The sequence below is a fragment of the Microtus pennsylvanicus genome, chromosome 12 (assembly GCF_037038515.1).
Source record: "Microtus pennsylvanicus isolate mMicPen1 chromosome 12, mMicPen1.hap1, whole genome shotgun sequence".
NCBI lineage: Eukaryota > Metazoa > Chordata > Mammalia > Rodentia > Cricetidae > Microtus > Microtus pennsylvanicus.
Genome location: NC_134590.1, coordinates 1,625,315 through 1,646,667, shown reverse-complemented (window position 1 = coordinate 1,646,667; position 21,353 = coordinate 1,625,315). Strand labels below are relative to the sequence as shown.

The following is a 21,353-nucleotide window of genomic DNA, read 5'->3' as shown; positions in this document are numbered from 1 at the left end:
AAGCCTGGTCTACATAGTGAGTTCCAGGACATCCAAGGCTACATAGAGAAACCCTGTCTCAAACAAAAACAAAATAGTTACATCTATCCCAGGCTGTCTCATGATCCACCCTCCTCAGCCTTGTGAATGCTGGGATTACAGGCATGAGCCACTACACTCCTGGAACTAGCTCTTTGAGACCAGGCTGGCCTTGAACTCACAAGATCTGCCTGCCTCTGCCTCCCAAGTGCCAAGTGCGGGGATTAAAGGTGGACGCCACCACTGCCTGGCGACCTTGCTGTTTTTTTCATTTAAAATGAACCTTGAGTAATTCCCCAGTTCGTGGTCTGTGAATTACCCACTGAGGCACGCGTGTGCTCAATGGTGTGTAGGGTTTTCTTTCCAGCTTCTTCCTGTCTATAATATCTACTCTATATCCTACCGTCTTCATGCAGCAACCTGAACCTGGAACCCACATTCCTGTTACTCTTCTGTTTTTAACACCCTTGCTTTATTACTATAAAACTGCCCAGCCAAGACGGTCTGAAAGCACTGCTTGCCCATCCTTTCTGCCTAGAATGCCTCTTTCATTCTCTTTTGCTGATTTCTTTTCCAAGTGTAAAATCTGAAAATAAAGCACAATGGTTGACGTTTGTTAAATAAAAAAGGTAAGTGTCCTTCTTCGTTTCCTCCTTCCCTCCCTCCTTCCATGTTAGCATATAAAGAAGCGGGTTCCTTTGTTCATTTGTTGGAACAGGGTTTCATGTAGCTCAAACTGACTTCAAACTTGCTGCATAACTGAGAAAGACCTTGAACTCCTGATCCTCCTGATTCTACCTCCAAGAGCTGAGTTTACACACGTGTGTATCATTGGCCGTGACATTGTCATGCATGTACATCTTACACTATGTTCGTGTTTGCCACCCTGTGCCGCCCCGGGCCTTCGGTTTGCTCTTTCTGCAGCCTCTCTAGAGAGGCTCTCTACTTTCCTACTGTGCATATACATACACATGAATGGACACAAATTTAAATCTGGATTCTTCATGTGAGAGAAAACATGATGTTTGTCTTTCTGTCTTATTTCTCTTAATCTCCAGTTCTGTCCATTTTCGTACAAAGTTTACAACTTCATTCCTCTTTAGAGTTGAGCACAGCTCCATTGTGGGTGCCACATTTCCACCAGTCACCCATGGATGGACATCTCAGGGGGTTCCACACCTTGTGTGTCATGCACAGAACAGCAACATCCATGACTTCACACGTGTGGACTTACTCACATGCTGGTCACGGCCATGTTCTCGTGTTTTTTGAGGACACTCCATGCTGACATGGAGAGCCTATACCAATTTACATTTCCACAGCAATGTATAAGGCTCGCTACTTTGCTGCATCTCTCCCAGCGTGTGCTGTTTGTTTCCTTCTGACTGGGGTAAGATAAAAAAAATCCATGTAGTTTTATTTTTACTTCCTCAGATGGATAAGGATATTGAACACTGTCAAATATTTATTGGCTATTTGGCTTTCTTCCCTTAAGAACTCTCCATTAGATTCAGTAGTCTGTTTCGGATGATGAGAGGGTTTTGTTGTGTGTGCATATGAGTGTGTGGGGAGACACTAGCTGTCTGTCCAGTGGCCTGATGTGTGGTCAGCCAGGGTTTTCTTTCATCTCACTGGGTATCTATTTCTTCACTCTGCAGACAATTTCCTCTGCTTCATAGAGCTTTCTGATACCACACAATGCAAACTACCGTTCTTGCTTCTCATGTATTGAGCTGTTGGAGTACTTCTTTCAGAATGCATTTTATGGTGGGCCCCCCACCCCACGTGCTTGTGTGCACACACACAGTTTCCTTCTCTGTAAATTCATTATTGGTGTGCTAGAAAAACTATTGGTTTTTTTTATGTCACTTCTGTATCCTGCTGCATTGCTTACAGTATTTATGAGGCCTGAGGTTTCCGGTGAGTCTTTTGTTGTTGTTGTTCTTAAATTGTATTTATGAATGAATACTAAACATTCCAGACCAATGTGTCTTAATCCTCCTCCTCCTCTTCATCCTGGTTAATCTGGAAGTAGCGCAGCTCATAGCTCCCTTTGCTGTTGGCGACAACATGCAACCAGTCTCTGAGATTGTTCTTCTTCAAATATTTTTTGGTGAGATATTTCAAATACCTTTTGGAGAAAGGCACCTTGGCAGTGACAGTGATCTTGCTCTTGCTCTGTTCCATGGTCACAACCCCTCCGCCAAGATTCCTAGATTTGCCGTTCACCTTGATTCTCTCCTGGAGGAAATTAGCAGTGTCCATGATCCCATCTTCTACAGGGTGGGTGCAATCAAGGGTGAACTTCAAAACCTGCTTCTTTTTTTGCCCCCCTTCACCACAAGCTTTTTCACGGGCGCCATGGCAGCATAGGAGGCAGAAAGGGAGGGGGCGCCTCCCGGTGAGTCTTGATGGGCAATCTGGTCCTCCCTTCCCTGCTGATACCTGTCTTGTTCTCTTCTGAGACTAAAGTGCGTGCCGAGTGTGGGTGAAAGGAGTGGGTTCCCTTGTCTCCTTCCAGATTTGGGGAGTCCTCTGTTCCCTGTGTCGTAGGAAGCTGGTTGTGGGTCATCCCCTCACGCTGTCTTCTTGGGTTTGACTGAGAGAATGGTGACCTTTGCCCAAGGCCATATGTACTCCTCCTCCTTTTCACTTTCTCTGGAGTCACTGGCCTTCCTTCCCTCCAGGTCTGTGATTGACTTCTTTCCTTTGTTCCTCTGTTTTTATGTCTTCCTTAAGGTCCTGATCATTTTTACTAGTAAACTTTCGAAATCTTCACACAATGTCTTTGAACTCAGCAGCTAAGGAAAGGTACACTCTTTTTGGAGATGTCTTCTTGCTGTCTACTGGTTTTGGGTGTTGTGATTTATACATCTGTTTGTTTGATATCTCGAGTTTAATTTTTTTTTTTTCTTAGTGAACAGTCTGCCCTTTAGGGCTCAATTCCCCACAGCACCAGGACAGGAGAAAACAACTTTTAAACATGAGATTTAGAAGTGCAGTGAAAATTGATTAAAGATCACTAACATATCATTAATAGTCAGGAAATGGCAAAGCTAATGTAGAGTATGTTTAAAGTTAAAAACAATAATTAAATGTGAAAATAGCAAATGAATGAGGCTATGATAGGGGCAGAGAAAGAGGAGAAGTAAAAGCAAGGATGAAGGAAAGAGGAGAAAGTACATACTAGGGGAAAATTTTTTAAATGGAAAAAATTACTCAATAACAAGAAATAAATTATATAATGTGAGTGGAATAGAAAATTAAGAACTTCAAGGTTTTTTTTTTAATACATCAGGTAAGATCAGGAAAAAGAGAAAAGGGACATCTAATTTTTTAAGTGACTTTTAAAAAGGTAATGAAATCAGAGCATTATTTCTTAAAAATTAGAAAAACCATAGGGACAGATGGATGGCTAAGCAGGTAAACTTGCAGTCTGTCTTGAGAACCTGAGTTTGACTCCTGGGACACACACAGTAGAGGAGGAAACTGACTCCCACAGGCTGTCCTCTGGCCGCCACATGGGAGTCATGCATGCCGCGGTGAGCCAAAGCCAGAAGTGCTGGCTTCTTTCCTGACCATTGGAAACTGAGGTGGCTAACTGCAGGGACCCTCTAATGGGTCTCGTGTGTTGTGTCCCTCAGAGCTGCCATCACCTCAGTATTTTCCTATCTTTGAAAACCAGTGATCTCCATTGCCAACTGCACACTTTAGTCTGCACTGAGCAGGTTCTCCTACTCTCTGGAAACTCCTGGCCCGAAAGTTTCTTCCAAGCACACTGAGAGAAGGAAAAGCGACCAGTGCTGAGATCTGCAAGGGCATCAGTCCCTAGCTGGAGGGGTGTGGCTACAGACACAGATTTGCCCACTGGAGCAGCGGAGGTCTTGGGCCAGACACACGGACCTCACGGTAGATAGGTGGCCCCACAAGCTGATCCACCCTTGACCTTAGGCTTAGGGTGTCAGTTCCAGCTGTATCAGTCGACAAGGTCTTCTCTGGACATGGCACTGCCAGGTCAAGTCTCTTGTCACACGCACTCTGAGTGTATTGTACCCCTGTTGTCAGCAGCCGTCCCTAGAGTTGTCTCCCACGTTAGAGCTATGACAGATTGAATTCAGGCCCTCTGAGCCATGGGACTTCTCCCACAGCAGACCCCTCCTGCCTAAAAGGTCATTCTCCCAGCAAGGGCCACAATTGGATTTGAGGCTTGTGAGATCCGTAGGTTTATCCCGTGGATAGAACGACCAAGTATGTCTCACTGGGGCTGCCTGGCTTATCTTCTGGATGTAGCTTCTGCTTCCTCTCCGCTAACCATGGACCATATTGCTGGGCCCGTGTTTGTCTTTGGCTTCTCTTTGCTGTGTTGCCCACCGGTTTCTCCATAGTTTTCAGCTGCCCTATCATCCTGTTTATGATTTTCAAAAGTTTTTCCTCTCTTTGGAATTAAGTCTAATTTTTTTTATTATCTTGACACTCTACCATCTTATCCAGAAGTTGAAAGTATTTTCTGTCATTTTTCTGCATTTCTCTTTATGTCTAAATTGCTTCATGTGAATTGACTTTACTTGCCTTGAATCCTTCTAATTTTTCTTTTATTAGGGGAAAATGGACAACCAAGAATATAAGGATGCACATGAATTTGCTGCAGATGTCAGATTAATGTTTATGAACTGCTACAAATACAACCCTCCAGATCATGAAGTCGTGGCAATGGCTAGAATGCTTCAGGTGAGCCTTTACTCATGGCGAATGCTCTGTGCTCTGAGCATGTCACAACAGGGACACCTCTGTCCTTAAACAGTACTAAACAATTTGCAGAGGATGTATTCAACTCTAGAGGCTTAAAATTCCTGGAGTTACAACCTTTAGTAGCACATTTTAAAATGAAGAAGCCGACTGTGCAGAAGAAACTGATGCCTCATTAGTGAGAGAGGACAGTCACTTCCTTGTAGAGTCAATTGAGCACCTGACTCGCTTTAGAAAAGGGCCCAGTCTTGAGTCATTAAAAGGTTGAATATTTACGATATGGCTTACCTAACTACCCAGCCCTTGAGCTGGTTCCCTTTGTAATATGAGAGGTCAATACTGCTGAGAAATGGGGAGGAAATTTGCCAAGACAGACAGACAGACAGAAAGAAAGAAGTGTCATCTTGTATTTTCTTCTGGTGTCTTAAAGAAGCCTGCCCCAGATATGCCAGTGTGTGTGCTTTTAAAATGTTCTAATTATATTAAATCAGAAATGGAGAAAACCAAACCAGGCGGCACACGTCTACAATCCCAGCACTCTGGAGGTGGGCCGGAGGATTTCAAGTTCCAGCCTAGCTGGACATGGTGAAACTGTCTCAAAATAAACCAAAAAAAAAAAGTGAACAGGCTAATTTTCCATTATAGGATGTTTTTGAAATGCGTTTTGCCAAGATTCCTGACGAACCTGCTGAGAGCTCTCACGCACATCGCCTTACAACGAGCAGTGTGAAAGCCCTCGGCAGAGAGAGCAGCAGCGCAGCCTCCTCAGAGGACTGCTCTTCTGAAGACTCGGAGGACGAGCGAGTGCAGCACCTTGCCAAGCTTCAGGAACAGGTAGTGTTCCTGTGGTCCCTGGGCTGCTGGTCGCCCACTGTCTATAACTTTAGTTACTTCCTGGCACATTTGCCATGTCTAATATTTCCTACTAAAATATCTATATGCTATTCAATTTTAGAGCCACATCCTTTTTCCTCCTCTTGGAAACTGTCTCGTCTACCCTGGCTTGTAATGAACTTCTGATCCTTCTGCCTCCACCTCAAGTGCTGAAATTGTTGGTGTGTACCATGATGTCTGGGAATTTTTTACAATTCTATTTACATTCCTAGTCTGAGTGATTGATTCTTATTAAAATGTATTATAGCACAATGTGGGATCTTTTATAAATGAGACCATTTGCTACTTTCTATGATAAAACTAACCATGTTCTGAGATCCTATGAAGCATAAATCTAATTAATCGTATCAATAAAAACCAGGAGTCAAATATTGGGGTAAAACCTAAACAATCAGAGGATGAGAGGACCAGCCACCAGGGACCTTCCTCTCCCATTCCTCCAGTCCAAAAGGCTGGGATTCTGTCTCCACCCTGCCTTGTCACTTCCTGTCTCCTCTCTGTACAGACCTCCAGACCTCTATGGTTAAATAGTGGCTAGCTCCGCCCTCCTATCTCCAGGCAAACTTTATTTGTCAGAACACAAACAAAATGCCTGAAGACTGAGACTGGAGAGATGACTCAGCAGTTACAAGCACTGGCTGTTCTCCCAGAGGGCCTGAGTTCAATTTCTAGCATCTGTATCTGGCTAATCACAACCACCTGTAACTCCAGCTCCAAAGGGACCAATACCTTTGACCTTCACAAACACTTGTATATATGTGACCACACACACAATTATTAAAAAAAAAACTTTTGAAAGAAACCTTAACACCTTGAAATGCTAATTGTTCTTGGCCTGTGTTAACTTTATCACCATGCTATATCTGTCTGTCTGTCTGTCTATCTATAATGATAGCTTCAAATCTAGGAGCTTGCATGGGCAAGTGCTGTGTTGTTGAGCTATGTTTTCAGTCCTCCTGGACCAGTTTTAGATGGTAAGAGTTTAGGTTGAGCATGAGATAATGTTTGAAGTTTTATACACACCCTTCAAATCGCTGGACTTCTAAAATGAAGCAAAATCCTGGAGGAAGCAGAACATGAGCTGAATTTCACAAAGGGGGGATGGGATGACTTTGGAGTAGCATGTTTTTCTGGTGGCTTCAATGATCCATGAATGCCTAAAGGCTTTTGTTTTTTTTTTTTCCTTTCCCAGCTTAATGCTGTTCATCAGCAGCTACAAGTTCTGTCCCAAGTTCCATTACGTAAGCTAAAAAAAAAGAATGAGAAGTCTAGAAGGGCACCGAAAAGAAAAAAGGTTAATAACAGAGATGAAAATACAAAGAAAAAGCTTAAACTAATTAAACAAAAAGAAAGGCCCAAGAGCAAGTAAGTACGTTCAGCGGGAATTGATTTTGCCCTAAGGGTAGCTTGGTAATAGATTGCGCTTTTTTAGCCTATGCAAAACCCTGGTTTCCATCCCCCTACCTAGATTAGTTGATTAGGATGAAACAGATGTATAATTCTATTACAGTCAACCAAAAAAGAAGAAACCACCTTTGAAATCTGACGATGAAGACAACGCGAAGCCCATGAACTATGATGAGAAAAGGCAGTTGAGTCTGGACATAAACAAACTTCCTGGGGAAAAACTTGGGCGCATAGTTCATATAATACAGTCAAGGGAGCCTTCCCTGAGAAACTCCAACCCAGACGAGATCGAGATTGACTTTGAGACTCTGAAGGCATCAACACTTAGAGAATTGGAGAAGTATGTCCTCGCCTGTCTACGGAAGCGGTCACTGAAGCCCCAAGGTAAACCATGCTCTCCAGGCCGCGTCCAGTCCCTTCCCAACCCTTACTGCGAGGCCCCGCCCACTCCGCCCGGCCCCGCCCCACCCTCTCTCACGGTCGCCCCCTCCCACAGTGAAGAAGGTCGTCCGCTCTAAGGAAGAGCTCCATTCCCAGAAAAAACTGGAGCTGGAGAGGCGGTTGCTGGACGTCAACAACCAGCTGAACTGTAGGAAACGGCAAACAAAACGTCCAGCAAAAGGTAGATGGCGGTTTCCCAGTGCCCGCCGGCAACCGCTGACTGGGGGTTAATGCTCCCTGTTTTGCAGCCGAGAAGCCGCAGGCCCCGCCCACGCCGCCGCCACAGCCCGGGCTGGGGAGCGGGTCCCGCCTGAGTGACAGCAGCAGCAGCTGCGGCAGCAGCAGCAGCAGCGACAGCAACAGCTCGGGCTCCGCGAGCAGCAGCAGCGACTCGAGCTCCTCCGACAGCAGCGACTCGGAACCAGGTTAGCTGGCCCCAGGCGCCCGCCGGTGGGGGGAGTGGGGGAGTGGCCTTCCCGTAGAGTCAGCGGGACCCTGCTTGGGAGGAGGACCTGTGCTTGGGTGCCGTGATCCTTATTAAAACTCGTTACTCTTTCCTTAAAAGAGATACTGTATGAAAGGCGTTTAGGAGGTGACTTGCAGGTCTGACACGTCAAAGGAAGCTTACTCCCCGCAGGGCGCTACCTAGGAAATGTACTGGGTTTAAAGCAGGGAGTGTTGCTTTAAGCACTTTTGAGATTCTGGGAACTTTATTTGGAAAACCTCAGTGTGTTCCCTGTGCACTTCGGGGCACTCCAAAGTTGTAAGGTATGTCCTGTTTGGACACCGCTTTCTGAGTTGAACTGTCGTTTTGAATTAAGCCACTCATCTCAATATTTGTAGGGCATATATTTCACTTTATCTGTTTCTTAACTATAGAGTATCATCTTTCATCTATAGAAAAATAAATTCTCTTGTACAAGGTGCCAGTTGTGTTGAACCAGGTCTCTCATGCTTCGTTTGTTTTCCATTATAGTTCCATAGCTGGCATGTGGTCACTGCCCACTACCATGATGCTGGCTTGGCAATGCTGATGTATTTTAACCGAACAGCAAATGCAGGATTCAGGGCACTTTCTTCCCTAAAATTTGCTTTATTGTAAATAAGATTTTTTTTGTGTGAGGTTCATTCCTCCTTTTTAATTGAAAAGAACTCTACAGGAACTCCAGCTAGAGGGCGTTCTTTCTGTGTAGTCCACAGTCAGATTCTGCTGGCTCGCAGTAACTGTCTTCCTTTGGTTTTGTTTCGTTTGTTTTTCTGTGGCGCTAATTACTGCATCTGGTTTTCACGTTTCTGAGTACGTAGTGATGAACAAAAATTTTGTAAAATTCAAAAAGAAGTTTTACTTTGGTTAGAATTTGTCATTCTGATACATTTTAAAAATCACTTAGAGCTCTTTTATTATGAGGTATTTCTTATATTTGACTTCTAAGCATAAAACAATATTGGAAAAAATCCAAATTGCATTTAGTATTTTAAATTGTAACAATTACAATTGTAATTTCATTGAATAAAGCATTTGTGACCTAATAAGTTACAGCACTTTGTCTTTTATTTGTAGGATAAAACTATTATTCTATTAGTTTGAATTATTTAACTTTTAAAATTCAATAAATGCTTTGTGTGTTAGAAAAAAAATACCATATAATAATTTTTCAATGTAGGTACTTTAATAGTTAGAATATTTTCTTTTTTTCCTTTTTAGTTTTATTTTTTGGTCCAACTCACTATGTAGCCTGATCTTGCTTTGTAGACCAGACTGGACTTGAACTCAGCAATCCTTCTGCATCTGTCTCCCAAATGCTGCGACTGCAGGTGTGCTGTACCATACCAACTCTTCATAGAATTTTCTAGTATGTTACTTGAAGAGAAAATGTATCACTAGTTATATGTTCTTTAAATGGTGCAATATCTATTTTCTGACTTTAACAGAACAGCTCATTCTCAGAATTCTAATCTTAAAACATTGCTAAATTTGTATTTTATGACCAGCATTCATGGTTGCTGTCATGTTTCTCAGAGAGCTTTTGTTTTGTTCTGTGGTGTAGGAAGCCAGGCCAGTGGTGCTGTGTGTAAGCTATGTCCTCACTGAGTTTCCTGGGTCGCTCTGGACTTACTCTGTAGCCCAGGCCGTTCTTGAACTTGCAGTAAATTTTGTAAAATGGGACAGAATTTTTGCTCTGGTTAGAATTTGTCATTCTGATAGATTTTTAAATCATTTAGAGCTTCTGTTCAGAAGTATTTCTTATATTTGACTTCTAAGCATAAAATAATACTTAAAAAAAATCCAGGTTGCTTTTATGACCCCAAGTAATGAAGTCATAGGTCTGCACTCATAGACTGACTCAGAAACTGTTTTAAAATGTATATTTTAAAAATAAAAATAGCCAATTCTCTCCCTGCCTCTGGTCCTAGAGATTGACAGTCTCTCTGATGTAGCGGGCAAGCAGTTTAAACACTGAGCTGTATATAAACCTCAAACCACCTAATGAATCTGTGACTTGTTACACTGAGATCCGTTTCTGCTCAGTGGGTGCTGTAAATTGTTTCTTGCTGTTGCTTGAGATGGAATCTCACTGTGTCGCCCAGGCTAGACTCAGACTCTCGTTATTCCTCTTGCAGCCTATCTACTTTTTGGGGGGAAACCCTGTTTAACTGTATGGTAGATTATGAATAATTTTCTTTGTAAAGGTGTGAAAAGCACAGCTGTCCTTGCACATGGCAGTCTTAGCTCTGATGACAAACACGTTGCCGACCTCCACTGTTTGGTGGAAATGGGTTATTTAACCCCCAAAAGGTGAAAATCCGGTGTATTAACAAAGACATGTGATAAGAGTGGAGCTAGCATAGTCGCACTTCCGTGTCATCCCAGCACTGAGGAAGCTGAGGCAGGAGTGCTATGAGCTTAAGACCAGCATGGACCAGTAATGATACCTTGTCTCAAGAAAATTACACTGTGAGGATCAGTAAGATTTTCTGTGATTTGTTTAGAATGGATACAGTGTACTGTGGTGATCTCAAGAGTCTGGGTAACAGAAGCAGTTTTTCTGGAAGCTTTGATGACTTATATACTTTATTATTAAGCTAATCCTTATTTTTAATTTATGTTTTAATACTTGTCATACTGCATTTGTTAAAATTTTCTTAGCATATGTTAATTATATTTAATAATGGGTTTATTGTGACATTTTCATACATGTGTATATTTTGATTACACTCAACCACCTTCTGTGTCTCCCCTTCCCACTCCTGCTCATCCCCTTCCTCTCTCCCCAATTGTCCCTTCTGTGTGTGTGTCTGATATGTACATGGATGTGCGCACAAGTGTGTGTCCATCCCATTGAGTGCCATTAAGGGTGAAACTTTAACCTCAAAAGAAAAAAAGGCATGAATCCCTCACTGGTGGTTACCCATTGGGGAAGCTGTCTCTTCCAGTAAAAGGTGGGGCCTCACAGCTCCTTCCCCTTCCACAGCAGGGGATCACTGGCTCCATCCTGTGACAGTTTCCCCTGTGTTATTTCAGCCACTTGACTCTAGGCAATTTTGTTTCCTTTAGTTACAATGCTTTACAGCTTGAGGTATCTGGGCAGACTCAGATTTCCCTTCTGATTCCTCCGCTTCTATTTCTGTTGTGTTATGGGTTGGTTCTGCTACAGTGGTGCGCTGCTTAGGTGTGGCAGACATTTTAAAAGTAATGACCTAGTTAGGGTTTCTGTTGTTGTGATGAAACACCGTGACAAAAAGAAGTTGGGGAGGAAAGGGTTTATTTGGCTTACACTTCTATATTGCTGTTCACTATTGAAGAAAGTCAGGACAGGAACTCAAATAGGACAGGAATGTGGAGGCAGGAGTTGATGCAGGGGCCGTGGAGGGCACACTTTACTGGCTTGCTTGCCATAACTTATTCAGCCTTCTTACAGAACCTAGGACCATCAGCCCAGGGGTAGCCCCACCCATAATGACCTGGATCCTCCCCATCAATTCTGATTAAGAAAACGCTTCACAGGTCTGCCTAAAGCCTGGTTGGATAGAAACGTTTTCTCAGTTGCGGCACTCTCCTTGCCAGCCAGCATCTCTGACCCTTGTCCGCTTGATACACAAGCACATCACTGTTCAGCCACAACCTTCCTTTCTTGTTCATCCCCAAGATCTTGCATTGATATGAACATCGCAATATAAAATATTCCAAATTTTAAAGGGTCCACAGTGTTTAAAAATTCAAATGTTTAAAAGTTTAGTCTCTTATCCAAACTTTCTTTTAAAATCCAAAGTCTTTGTAAAACTTTTCAAAAGTTTAAAGTCTCAACTGTGGGCTCCTGTAAAATAAAAAATAACTTCTCACAACTCCAGCTGTGTATTAACACAATGTATGGTGTCTCAGATCCACTAGTGACCTTCTGGGCTCCTCCAAAGGGCTGGGCTCACTTCTCTGCCTCCACCCGCTCAGCACACAGCTTGTCCTCTAGGCCCAGGATGCTCCACTCCACTGCTGCTGTTCTTGGTGGCCACACCATGGTGCTGGCATCTCCAAAATGCTGGGGTCCCTGCTGCAGCTGCGTTGCACTTTCACCAACAGCCTTTCCTTTTCATGGTTCTAGGCCTCTCTGCAATGGCCCCTTCAGTCCTAGGGCTTCCACTGCAGCTTGAGCTACACCTTCCAAATGGCTTCCTCTGGCCTCTCAGAGCCAAGCCTCAGCTGCTCCCCATGATCCCTTCATGCCTTCAGAACCAGTACCATTTGGGTGACTCTTGACTAATTAGACTGCCAGCACAAGAGACAACCTTGACCACCTCTGAAGCACAGCTTGTGGTGCTGACTCCAAGGAAATACTCTTCAGAAAATGTTACCTCGGTAATGCTGGTCTCTTCTTATTCACTGCTAATTTCTTAGCCCCAACTGACCAGCATCAGTTGTTCCAGTAAAGCAAAAATTTACTTCAGTGGTTCTGGTCTCTTGCTAACCACAGCTGTTTCTTCAGCCCCGGTTATCGAGAACCACATATTCCAGACTCAATACCAAATGACCCTCATCACTTCGTTAAGGGGCTCTCAAATCTCCCTTGGAGACTTGACAAGCCAGGTCTCCGTCGTCTGCACTGCTCTCGGCGATCTTGTCTTCCATGCTCCACACAACAGCTCAGCAAGCTCTCAGCATTCAGAGGCTTTTCTTACCCAAACTCCCATGTCATTTTTCATCATGGAAGAAAGTTGGGGCAGGAACTCAAGCAGGCAGGAACCTGGAGGCAGGAGCTGGTGCAGAGCCCATGGAAAGGTGCTGCTTACCTTCTTGCTCCCCGTGGTTTATAGAATCAGGACCACCTGCCCAGGGATGATACCACGCACAGTAGGCTGGGCCCTCCCCATCAATCTCTCATTAAGAAAATGCTCTACAGGTCTGCAGCACAGTCTTAGGAGGGGTATTTTATCAGCTGAGGCTCCCTCCTCTCAGGTGACTGTAGCTTGGGTCAAATTAACAAAACTAGCCAGCATAGGCGATACTACTGAAAACTTCATGAGTGTTATAAGGCGCACTAAGGCTGTTTGTTCTGAATCACCCAAAGAGCCCATTATTTGTACATTTTTAATAACATACTCATTTTTTACCTGGTTAAACAGGACTAATTACACAGTAGGGTACAGATTTCCAAGGAATGTCTTGTTGAAACATCTAGGAGATTGAGTTAACTATCATTTCAAGCAAGATATTAAATCTGTTTCAAGATAAAGAGTTGCTAAAGACATCCTAAATCCTTCTAGAATGAGAATGAGACCCTGTAGGCCAGAGGTACTTAGTTCTTCATTACAATGTGGTTGGATCATTTGCATTTTCTTTTTGGCTGAAATCAACATCTGCAAACACTCATGTACAGATAAATCAAGGATATTTAAATTTATTTTTCATACCGGTCACTATATCAAGTGTCAGATTCAATACGTAGAAGAGGCTTGAAAATGAAGCTGACTCCGCACAGCCTGTGTTGGCTGCACTGGCGCTCACGGGAGCCACTAGAACAGTTTGGAAACTCAGTGAGCGGATGTGGCACATGGAGAACATATAACCAGTTCCTTTATCCTGTGACTTAATCCAAGTATCGAGAAGAGCCCTATGGCTCAGCTCACTAACCGCAGTACTTCAGCCAGGCAGGTAGTGAAGGCAGGAGCATCAGACTCTCAGGGCTCCAGGACAGTCCCAGCTGCTTGAGACTCTGTCTCAACAGTTAAACAAAAACAAATAAAATAAATAATAAAAAATAAAAATAAATAAAAATAATAAAATAAATAAAATACTAGTGCTTCTGTTTGGAACCTTATAAGAAACAATCTGAGAAACTACATAAGTGTAAGCTCAGACACTTAGTGTAGAGTATTTGAAGATGTTTAATATGGTTGATGTACAAGTAACCAAAGCATCTCCATAGTAATAACATCAGCCCTGTCTTTTGTCAGTGGTTTCTAAGTAGGAATGAAGTAACTTATCACTTCACTGTCATCGAGGTTTTCTGCAGAAGCACAGAGAATGTGATCAAGTTTCTTTCAATTGTCTTTTGATTGAAAGGATTAGAAGGGTATAAAAAGATAAAAGCTAAAGCTCCAGGCTTAATACAATAAAAATAAAATAAATAAAAACAGGTTCATACACTGAGGTATGTATTGAAGTTGGACCTTGCAATAATCATTTATGTCCTGTGCATTTATTATTTTTTTCTACACAGCTAGGTCTTCCTGGATAAATACATTATCTGTAATAGTACGTCTCAGCTTGGCAGTGTGAGAATGACTTTTTCTAATACTGTGTCTGAGTCTGAGGTGGAATAGACAAGGGAAACAGGTATGCATAGTCTTAAAAATGTACCAGGGACTGGGGTGGTTTGCAGTTTAGAGCCATGGTTGCTCTTCCAGAGGACCTGGGTTTGGTTCAGAGCCCACATGTGGCTCACAACACTATGTAAATTAACTGGATAGTCATCCACATGAGATAATTAAATCCTAGGGCTTCAAAGGGCTATCGTGTTTGAGAATAACTATAGTTGTCTGGTCTTTGTGGCTTTCCGTTTTCTAACTCAAGTTGAAAGACTCAGTGTAAAAGGGGCAAGGTTTTATGACTGGTTTGTTTTCAATGTTAAAGAAAACTCCAAATACTGCAAGGAAAATAGCCGAAGGCTCTTAGTGCAGGACCAGTTGTCAGGGTTTGTATACTGCTAGAATGTTGTCTTGGCAATGCCTTTGGGTAAATCCTCCCACACCTTAGGACCTGCTGCCTCTGTAGAATAAGATGGAGCTACCGCAGTGAGTTCAGTCATTTCCATGGACTGTTAGGATGGAACATGGTTTCTCTAATCTCATGAGTTTGGTAATTATTTCTTGTGGTGTGACATCATATTCTGGTTTTGCCTTGTGATTTTGAGTTTGTAGTCAACCTATTGGGGTTTTATTCCAAACCAGCTTGCTGGTGATGTTTGTTGTCTCTGGAGCACAGGCCTCAATGCTTTTATAGGTAAACAGGTACTGAATAAACCTGCTAACTAACTCTGCCAATCCAGCTATTTTATTTTAACTGTAGTAAGTTGTCTGTATAGTTTAGAATAAGAACTTTATAATCAAAAATTTAAGTTAAGTTTTTGAGAGCTATGAAATTCAAACACAACATACATCATATGCATTTGACTTGTGGTTCATGTACATTACACAATGAGAGTTTCTTAATATAGGTATGCATTATTGTTTAGAGGCCCCAGAGAATTTTTTTGTTAATAGATACATGATCATAATTGTTGTCAACTTAATTGTGTTTCCCAAATCTGGTTATTACTCATTGAAATATATTGTTAAGCTTAAAAGCCAAAACATGCATATGTGCATTTATATTCACTGTGTTCCTGGGAGGCAGTTACTTAAGATTAGGAAAAGAAGCACAGCCCTGAGCTGTAGGCGCTCATTTTTCACCTGCTTGTATTCTGTACAGCATTGAAATATCAAAAATGCTATAGTATAGTGTTAAAAATACCATATGTACTAGATAATTTTAATATATCTAGTTAGTGTCTCCAGATCTTGAGGTACTAATTTTTATAAGTCTAAATGTTAGTTTTACATGCCATAAAACTAAGGAGAAGTTCATCAGCTTTTCTTAGCAGGACACCAGTGTGGTCTGTCATGTTCTTATTCCCGAAGGTGTCTACATTGTAGGACATTGTAGTTTAGGTGCATGATTGAGTAGCTAAGATTAATAGATATGTGTTGTTATAACATTATATTAATGAATATAATATATTCATTATATTAATGAAATGTGTTTTTGTTTTTTGTTCAAAGCTGAAGCTGTAGTTTCTTTAAGTGTGAAGGATCTTAGATCTCTCTATCCTCAGTGTGTTCAGTGTCTCCCAGTCACCCCTCTACCCAATCCCAACACTAAAATCAATCTTGGCTGAGTGATACTGGCTCATGTCATTTTGAATACTTGAATTATTTAAATTAAAGCACAGCTTTGAGTGCTATTTAGCAATTTTAACAGTGTCCAGCACAAATATTTTAAGAGAGGAAAGAACAGTAACTCGTCCAGTGGAAACTGACGGCATCTCAGGAGGCAGAAGGTAATTACTACATTAGAGTGTTGTAAGTGTTGACCAGCCTTGGCACCCTTGGGCTTGAACCAGATACCCTTCAGGTGGCTAATGACGACTGGCTTGGAGCAATGAATGATTACCAACCAGTCTGCCACTTCACCATGTGGCAGAGGCTGTGCCGGGGAGGATATGGCACCACACTTGGTTGTACAATAATAGAATGGAACCTTGTCTCACCATGACAGGCAGAAAGGGCTTTTATATTTACTTCTACTGCCAGTGTCAGCTGAACAGACATTTCTAGGGGAACGGAGGCCCTGTGAAACCCATTGCTTCCCTGGGGGGCTGTAGGTGATAGAGGACTCACCTAGGAAGCATGAACACAGCCCTGGATACCACCGCAAGCATCATACAAACCAGGTGTGATGATGATATACCCTGCTGTCCTAATACTTAGGAGGTGGAGACAGGAGGATGAGCAATTCAAGGTCATTCTCAGCTACAGACAACTCAGCTCATTTGTTTGTATCTAGTAGAAACTGCCAAGTAGTTTTCAGATAGAGGGTTGATAATTAGGTGGATCCTAGTCTAGCAAGGGTATCAGATATGTCACTTAATAAGTTTATCCTGTACATCCTCACAGACAATAAGTAACTCTTTGTTTCTCTTGGTGTGTTCTCAATGACTTAACATAAGCTCTGGATAGCTACACTGTGGCCCCTTAGTTGGTGTAATTGGTACTGTTGTCTGAAAACTTGGGCTCTGTTTTGTAACTTTCTTTTTAAATTCTCACTGAAGTTCCTTATAGTGAAAGAGCACACTTAGTTTTTTCCTGAATGTAATCCAAAGTGGAATTTTTGAATAGGTATTTATTCCATCATGAACAATGAAGATTGGGGGAAATATCTTTTCCCATTCAAACTAAATTGGCCTAGTTTAAATAGGGCAAAATCTGCGGTTGTAAGAATTTCTTGGTATGAGAAATTAGTATTAAAGGCAATCTTTTGAAATGAGCCTTTTCTTTGTTTTCTTATGAGCCCCAAAAGTTTTATTTAACTTCTTTCCTTGAAAAACATTACAAAAATATATTTTTGATATATGCATGCATCTTAGAACAATTTAATTAATAACATTAACTTACCTGCCAGTACATATTTTCTGTGTTGAAAATACTTAAAATCTACTATGTTAGCATTTTTTAATATGCAACTTGTTATCAGCCATAGTCACTTTATAACAGAGCTCCTGAACCTGGTCTTCTGTCCACCTGAGAACTTGTGCCTTTTGATTGACGCCCCGTGACCAGGGAGTTGGGTCCCTTTGACTGACACCCTGTGACCAGGGAGTTGGGTCCCTTTGACTGACGCCCTGTGACCAGGGAGTTGGGTCCCTTTGACTGACGCCCTGTGACCAGGGAGTTGGGTCCCTTTGACTGACGCCCTGTGACCAGGGAGTTGGGTCCCTTTGACTGACGCCCTGTGACCAGGGAGTTGGGTCCCTTTGACTGACGCCCTGTGACCAGGGAGTTGGGTCCCTTTGACTGACGCCCTGTGACCAGGGAGTTGGGTCCCTTTGGCAAGTTGTCAGTGTTAGACTTCTTCATTTCTAATATGGAAAAGTTGTACTTGGTAGGTTTTTTTAAGCTTATAAATGTTGAAATAATTGTTTATATAAATTTTCAGAAATATTTCCTAAATTTACTGACACAAAACAGAATGATTTGCCTCCGAAAGAGAATATAAAGGTAAGCTGAGTCTTTTAACGCCAACGTTGGAAACAGTGTAGTCCTGTAACTGTGGGTGTAGTAGTAACTTCCTTTAGAACTTGGCAAGGGGGCATGCTTGTGCCCATAAATGGTGTCACCATTGAGGAAGCTGAGGAAGGAGGACCAAAGGTTTCAGCTAGCCTGTGTTGTATAGCAAAAGATTCAAAAAGAAAAAAATAAATCATGTTTTTACATTTAAAAAGTCACTTTTTAAAATTTTATTGATATTTATTGAGCTCTACATTTTTCTCTGCTCCCCTCCCTTCACCTGTCTCCCAAGTTCCCCATGCTCTCAATTTACTCAGTAGATCTTGTCTTTTTCTACTTCCCATGTAGATTAGATCTATGTATGTGTCTCTTAGGGTCCTCATTGTTGTCTAGGTTCTCTGGGATTGTGATTTGTAGGCTGGTTTTCCTTGCTTTATGTTTAAAAACCACTTATGAGTGAGTACATGTGATAGTTGTCATTACCTCACTCAAAATGATGTTTTCTAGCTCCATCCATTTGTCTGCAAAATTCAAGATGACATTTTTTTCTGCTGTGTAGTACTCCATTGTGTAAATATACCACATTTTTCTTATCCATTTGGTCAAGGGGCATTTAGGTTGTTTCCAGGTTCTGGCTATGACAAACAAAGCTGCTATGAACATAATTGAGCACATGTCCTTGTGGCATGATTGAGCATCCTTTGGATATATTCCCAAAAGTGGTTTTATTGACATCCAAAATGGCTATACCAGCTTGCACTCCCACCAGCAATGCAGAAGTGTTCCCTTTTCCCCACAACCTCTCCAGCATAAGTTGTCATTAGTGTTTTTGATCTTGGCCATTCTTACAGGTGTAAGATGGAATCTCAGAGTTGCTTTGATTTGCATATCTCTGATGACTAAGGATGTTGAGCATTTCCTTAAGTGTCTTTCAGCCATTTTAGATCCCTCTGTTGAAAGTTCTCTGTTTAGGTCTGTACTTTATTTTTTTATTGGCTTATTTGTTCTTTTGATGACCAATTTCTTGAGTTCTTTGTATATTTTGAAGATCAGACCTCTTTCTGATGTAGGGTTGGTAAAGATCTTTTCCCATTCTGTAGACTGTCATTTTGTCTTGTTGACTGTGTCCTTTGCTTTACAGAAGCTTTTCAGTTTTAGAAGGTCCCATTTATTGTTTCTTTCAGTGTCTTACTACTGGGTTATATTTAGGAAGTTGTCTCCTGTGCCAATGATTTCAAGTGTACTTCCTACTTTCTCTTCTATGAGTATTCAGTATGGCTGGCTTTATGTTGAGGTCTTTGATACATTTGGACTTGAGTTTTGTGCATGGTGATAGATATGGATCTATATTCATTCTTCTACATGTTGATATCCAGTTATGCCAGCACCATTTGTTAAATATGCTTTCTTTTTTCCATTTGATATTTTTTGCTTTTTTGTCGAAGAGCAGGTGTTTGAAGGTGTGCGGATTAATATCCGGGTCTTTTATTCAGTTCCATTGGTCCTCCTGTCTGTTCTTATGCCAATACCAGGCTGTTTTCAGTACTGTAGCTCTGTAGTAGAGTTTGAAGTTAGGGATTGTGATGCCTCCAGAAGTTCTTTTATTGTACAGGATTGTTTTGGCTATCCTGGATTTTTTTTTTTTGTGCTTTTCTATATGAAGTTAAGTACCGTTCTTTCTGGGTCTGTGAAGAATTTTGCTGGGCACTGTGTTGTATCTGTAGATTGTTGTAAAATTGCCATAAAAAATCAGTTTTCAATTCATCAACTAGGTGTTGAAAGTCTTCTTCTTTAAGGATGTGAACTACAGAAATGCTTGACTTCCTCTTCCTATGAGATAATAACTTATATGTCAAACAGTTATGTAGCAAGAGCGCCCACTTGTTCATCCGGCCGCCTGGCTAGCTTGGTCCTGAAATAACCACACAGAAGTTGTATTAATTAAAACACTGCTTGGCCCATTAGCTCTAACTTCTTATTGTCTAATTCTTATACCTTAATTTAACCCAATTCTATTAATCTGTGTATCGCCATGTGGCAGTGGCTTACCAGGTAAAATTCCCAGCGTCTGTCTCTGGTGGCTCCATGGTGACTCTCTCCAACTCTGTCGTTCTTCCTCCCAGCATTCAGTTCCATCTTCCCTGCCTACCTAAGCTCTGCCCTATCAACAGGCCAAGGCATCTTCTTTGTTCATTAATGGTAATCACAGCATGTGGAGGGGACTCCCACATCACAGTTAAAGTAGAGCAGGTTCTGGAAACTCCAGCTCAGCCTCAAGATTACGGATACGGGAAAATCCTTGTGTCTTGGTGTACAAAACTGGCTGTGCAGAGCCCTGTGCAGAATTTCTAAACAAAAACTGGAGGGCGTGAGCCCTCAGGGTTCTGAAGATCTAAGGTCATAGGCCTTGAGCACACCATTTAAACTCCCTCAGCTGAGGTCTCCTCATCCGCAGAGTCTCCCTGAGCATGTCTGTGTGACTTGGGTAATACATTTTCAAAAGGTATCATTAAAGCATCATGAGTCTGTTGCTACCTCTCGTGCGGTAAGAACTCTGAAGGATAACTTGACCTTTGTCTAGCAGATACAGTTTTCTGTGCAAGACACAGCCCCTGCTGACCCTCGGTTTGCTCAGCAGGCTACACTGTGTGCAGCACCAGGGAAGCAATCACAGCAGGGGCATGGCTACGATGTGTTGGGACATCTGCAGACCACGGAGAAGACTGTGTCTGGGCAGGCTCAGTTCCTTTCAGGTAAGAACCACAAGGAAGCCCCTCAGGCTGAGGCCATGCGAGAACAGCCAGGTCCAGGCTGAACCCGTCACTGAGGCACACTGTTAGGAACTGTCTGCTTTACATACATGAGCACTCACTGTATTTATAACAATTATAGCCAATTTGTTTGGGTATATAGATGATGAAAAATCTCTTTGACTACCCAAGCTTGACATCATATTTTAACTACCTTGGTAAATGCTGGTCTAATACCTACGTGGAAAGCAGTAAGCTGCAATGTGTCGGTTAAACACAGTAGGTTTTCTGTTTTTCTTTTCCAGTCAGTCACATGTACTCCAGACTCTCCTTGTTCTCTGTGTACCCAGAGATGACCTTGAATTCCAGATTAGGAGGAGCACAGGGTTTGATTCTCTTGTTGCTTCCAATGTGAGACTCCATGCTGTTCTGTTTTGTCTTTAACTCAAATCACAGCCATCATCCTTGTGGTTAAGAAAATGGAGATCAGAGAGAAATTAATCAAGCACTAGGCTTGTAGCTCAATGTGAGACTATATGGTTAGCATATATGAGGTCCCTGGTTCATTTCCCAGTACAAACAAACACACACACACACACACAAACCCTGAAAACCATAAATAAGAGACAATGAGGAAGACAGACTGGTGGACCAGCTAAGGCAGGGCCAAGTGTGTCCAGAGGATTAGTGAAGTCCCCGGGGTCCTGGGGAAATAAGATGTGCTTCTGTGTCCCAGTCTCATGCTGTCGTGTGGTCAGAGTTGGGCTGGGGAGATAACTC

General features: G+C 42.2%; 1 protein-coding gene, 1 long non-coding RNA gene and 1 pseudogene across 2 annotated transcripts in view; 1 reads left to right on the top strand and 2 right to left on the bottom strand.

Moving 5' to 3' along the window:
• Nucleotides 1-21,353, top strand: part of Brdt (bromodomain testis associated) — a 39,183-nt gene that overhangs the window by 7,282 nt on the left and 10,548 nt on the right. Inside the window, exons 6-13 of the mRNA XM_075943059.1 lie at nt 4,618-4,746; nt 5,410-5,598; nt 6,851-7,023; nt 7,169-7,449; nt 7,562-7,687; nt 7,755-7,931; nt 17,753-17,814; nt 20,405-20,576. Coding sequence (XP_075799174.1) covers nt 4,618-4,746; nt 5,410-5,598; nt 6,851-7,023; nt 7,169-7,449; nt 7,562-7,687; nt 7,755-7,931; nt 17,753-17,814; nt 20,405-20,576 — 1,309 coding nt within the window. The remainder of the gene's footprint in view (nt 1-4,617; nt 4,747-5,409; nt 5,599-6,850; nt 7,024-7,168; nt 7,450-7,561; nt 7,688-7,754; nt 7,932-17,752; nt 17,815-20,404; nt 20,577-21,353) is intronic.
• Nucleotides 2,011-2,381, bottom strand: LOC142832761 (large ribosomal subunit protein eL22 pseudogene; annotated as a pseudogene).
• Nucleotides 18,110-21,353, bottom strand: part of LOC142832541 (uncharacterized) — a 28,327-nt gene continuing 25,083 nt past the window's right edge. Inside the window, exons 2-3 of the long non-coding RNA XR_012907237.1 lie at nt 19,873-21,037; nt 18,110-19,735 (exon numbers count right to left, since the gene is read on the bottom strand). This is a non-coding gene — a long non-coding RNA (uncharacterized LOC142832541). The remainder of the gene's footprint in view (nt 19,736-19,872; nt 21,038-21,353) is intronic.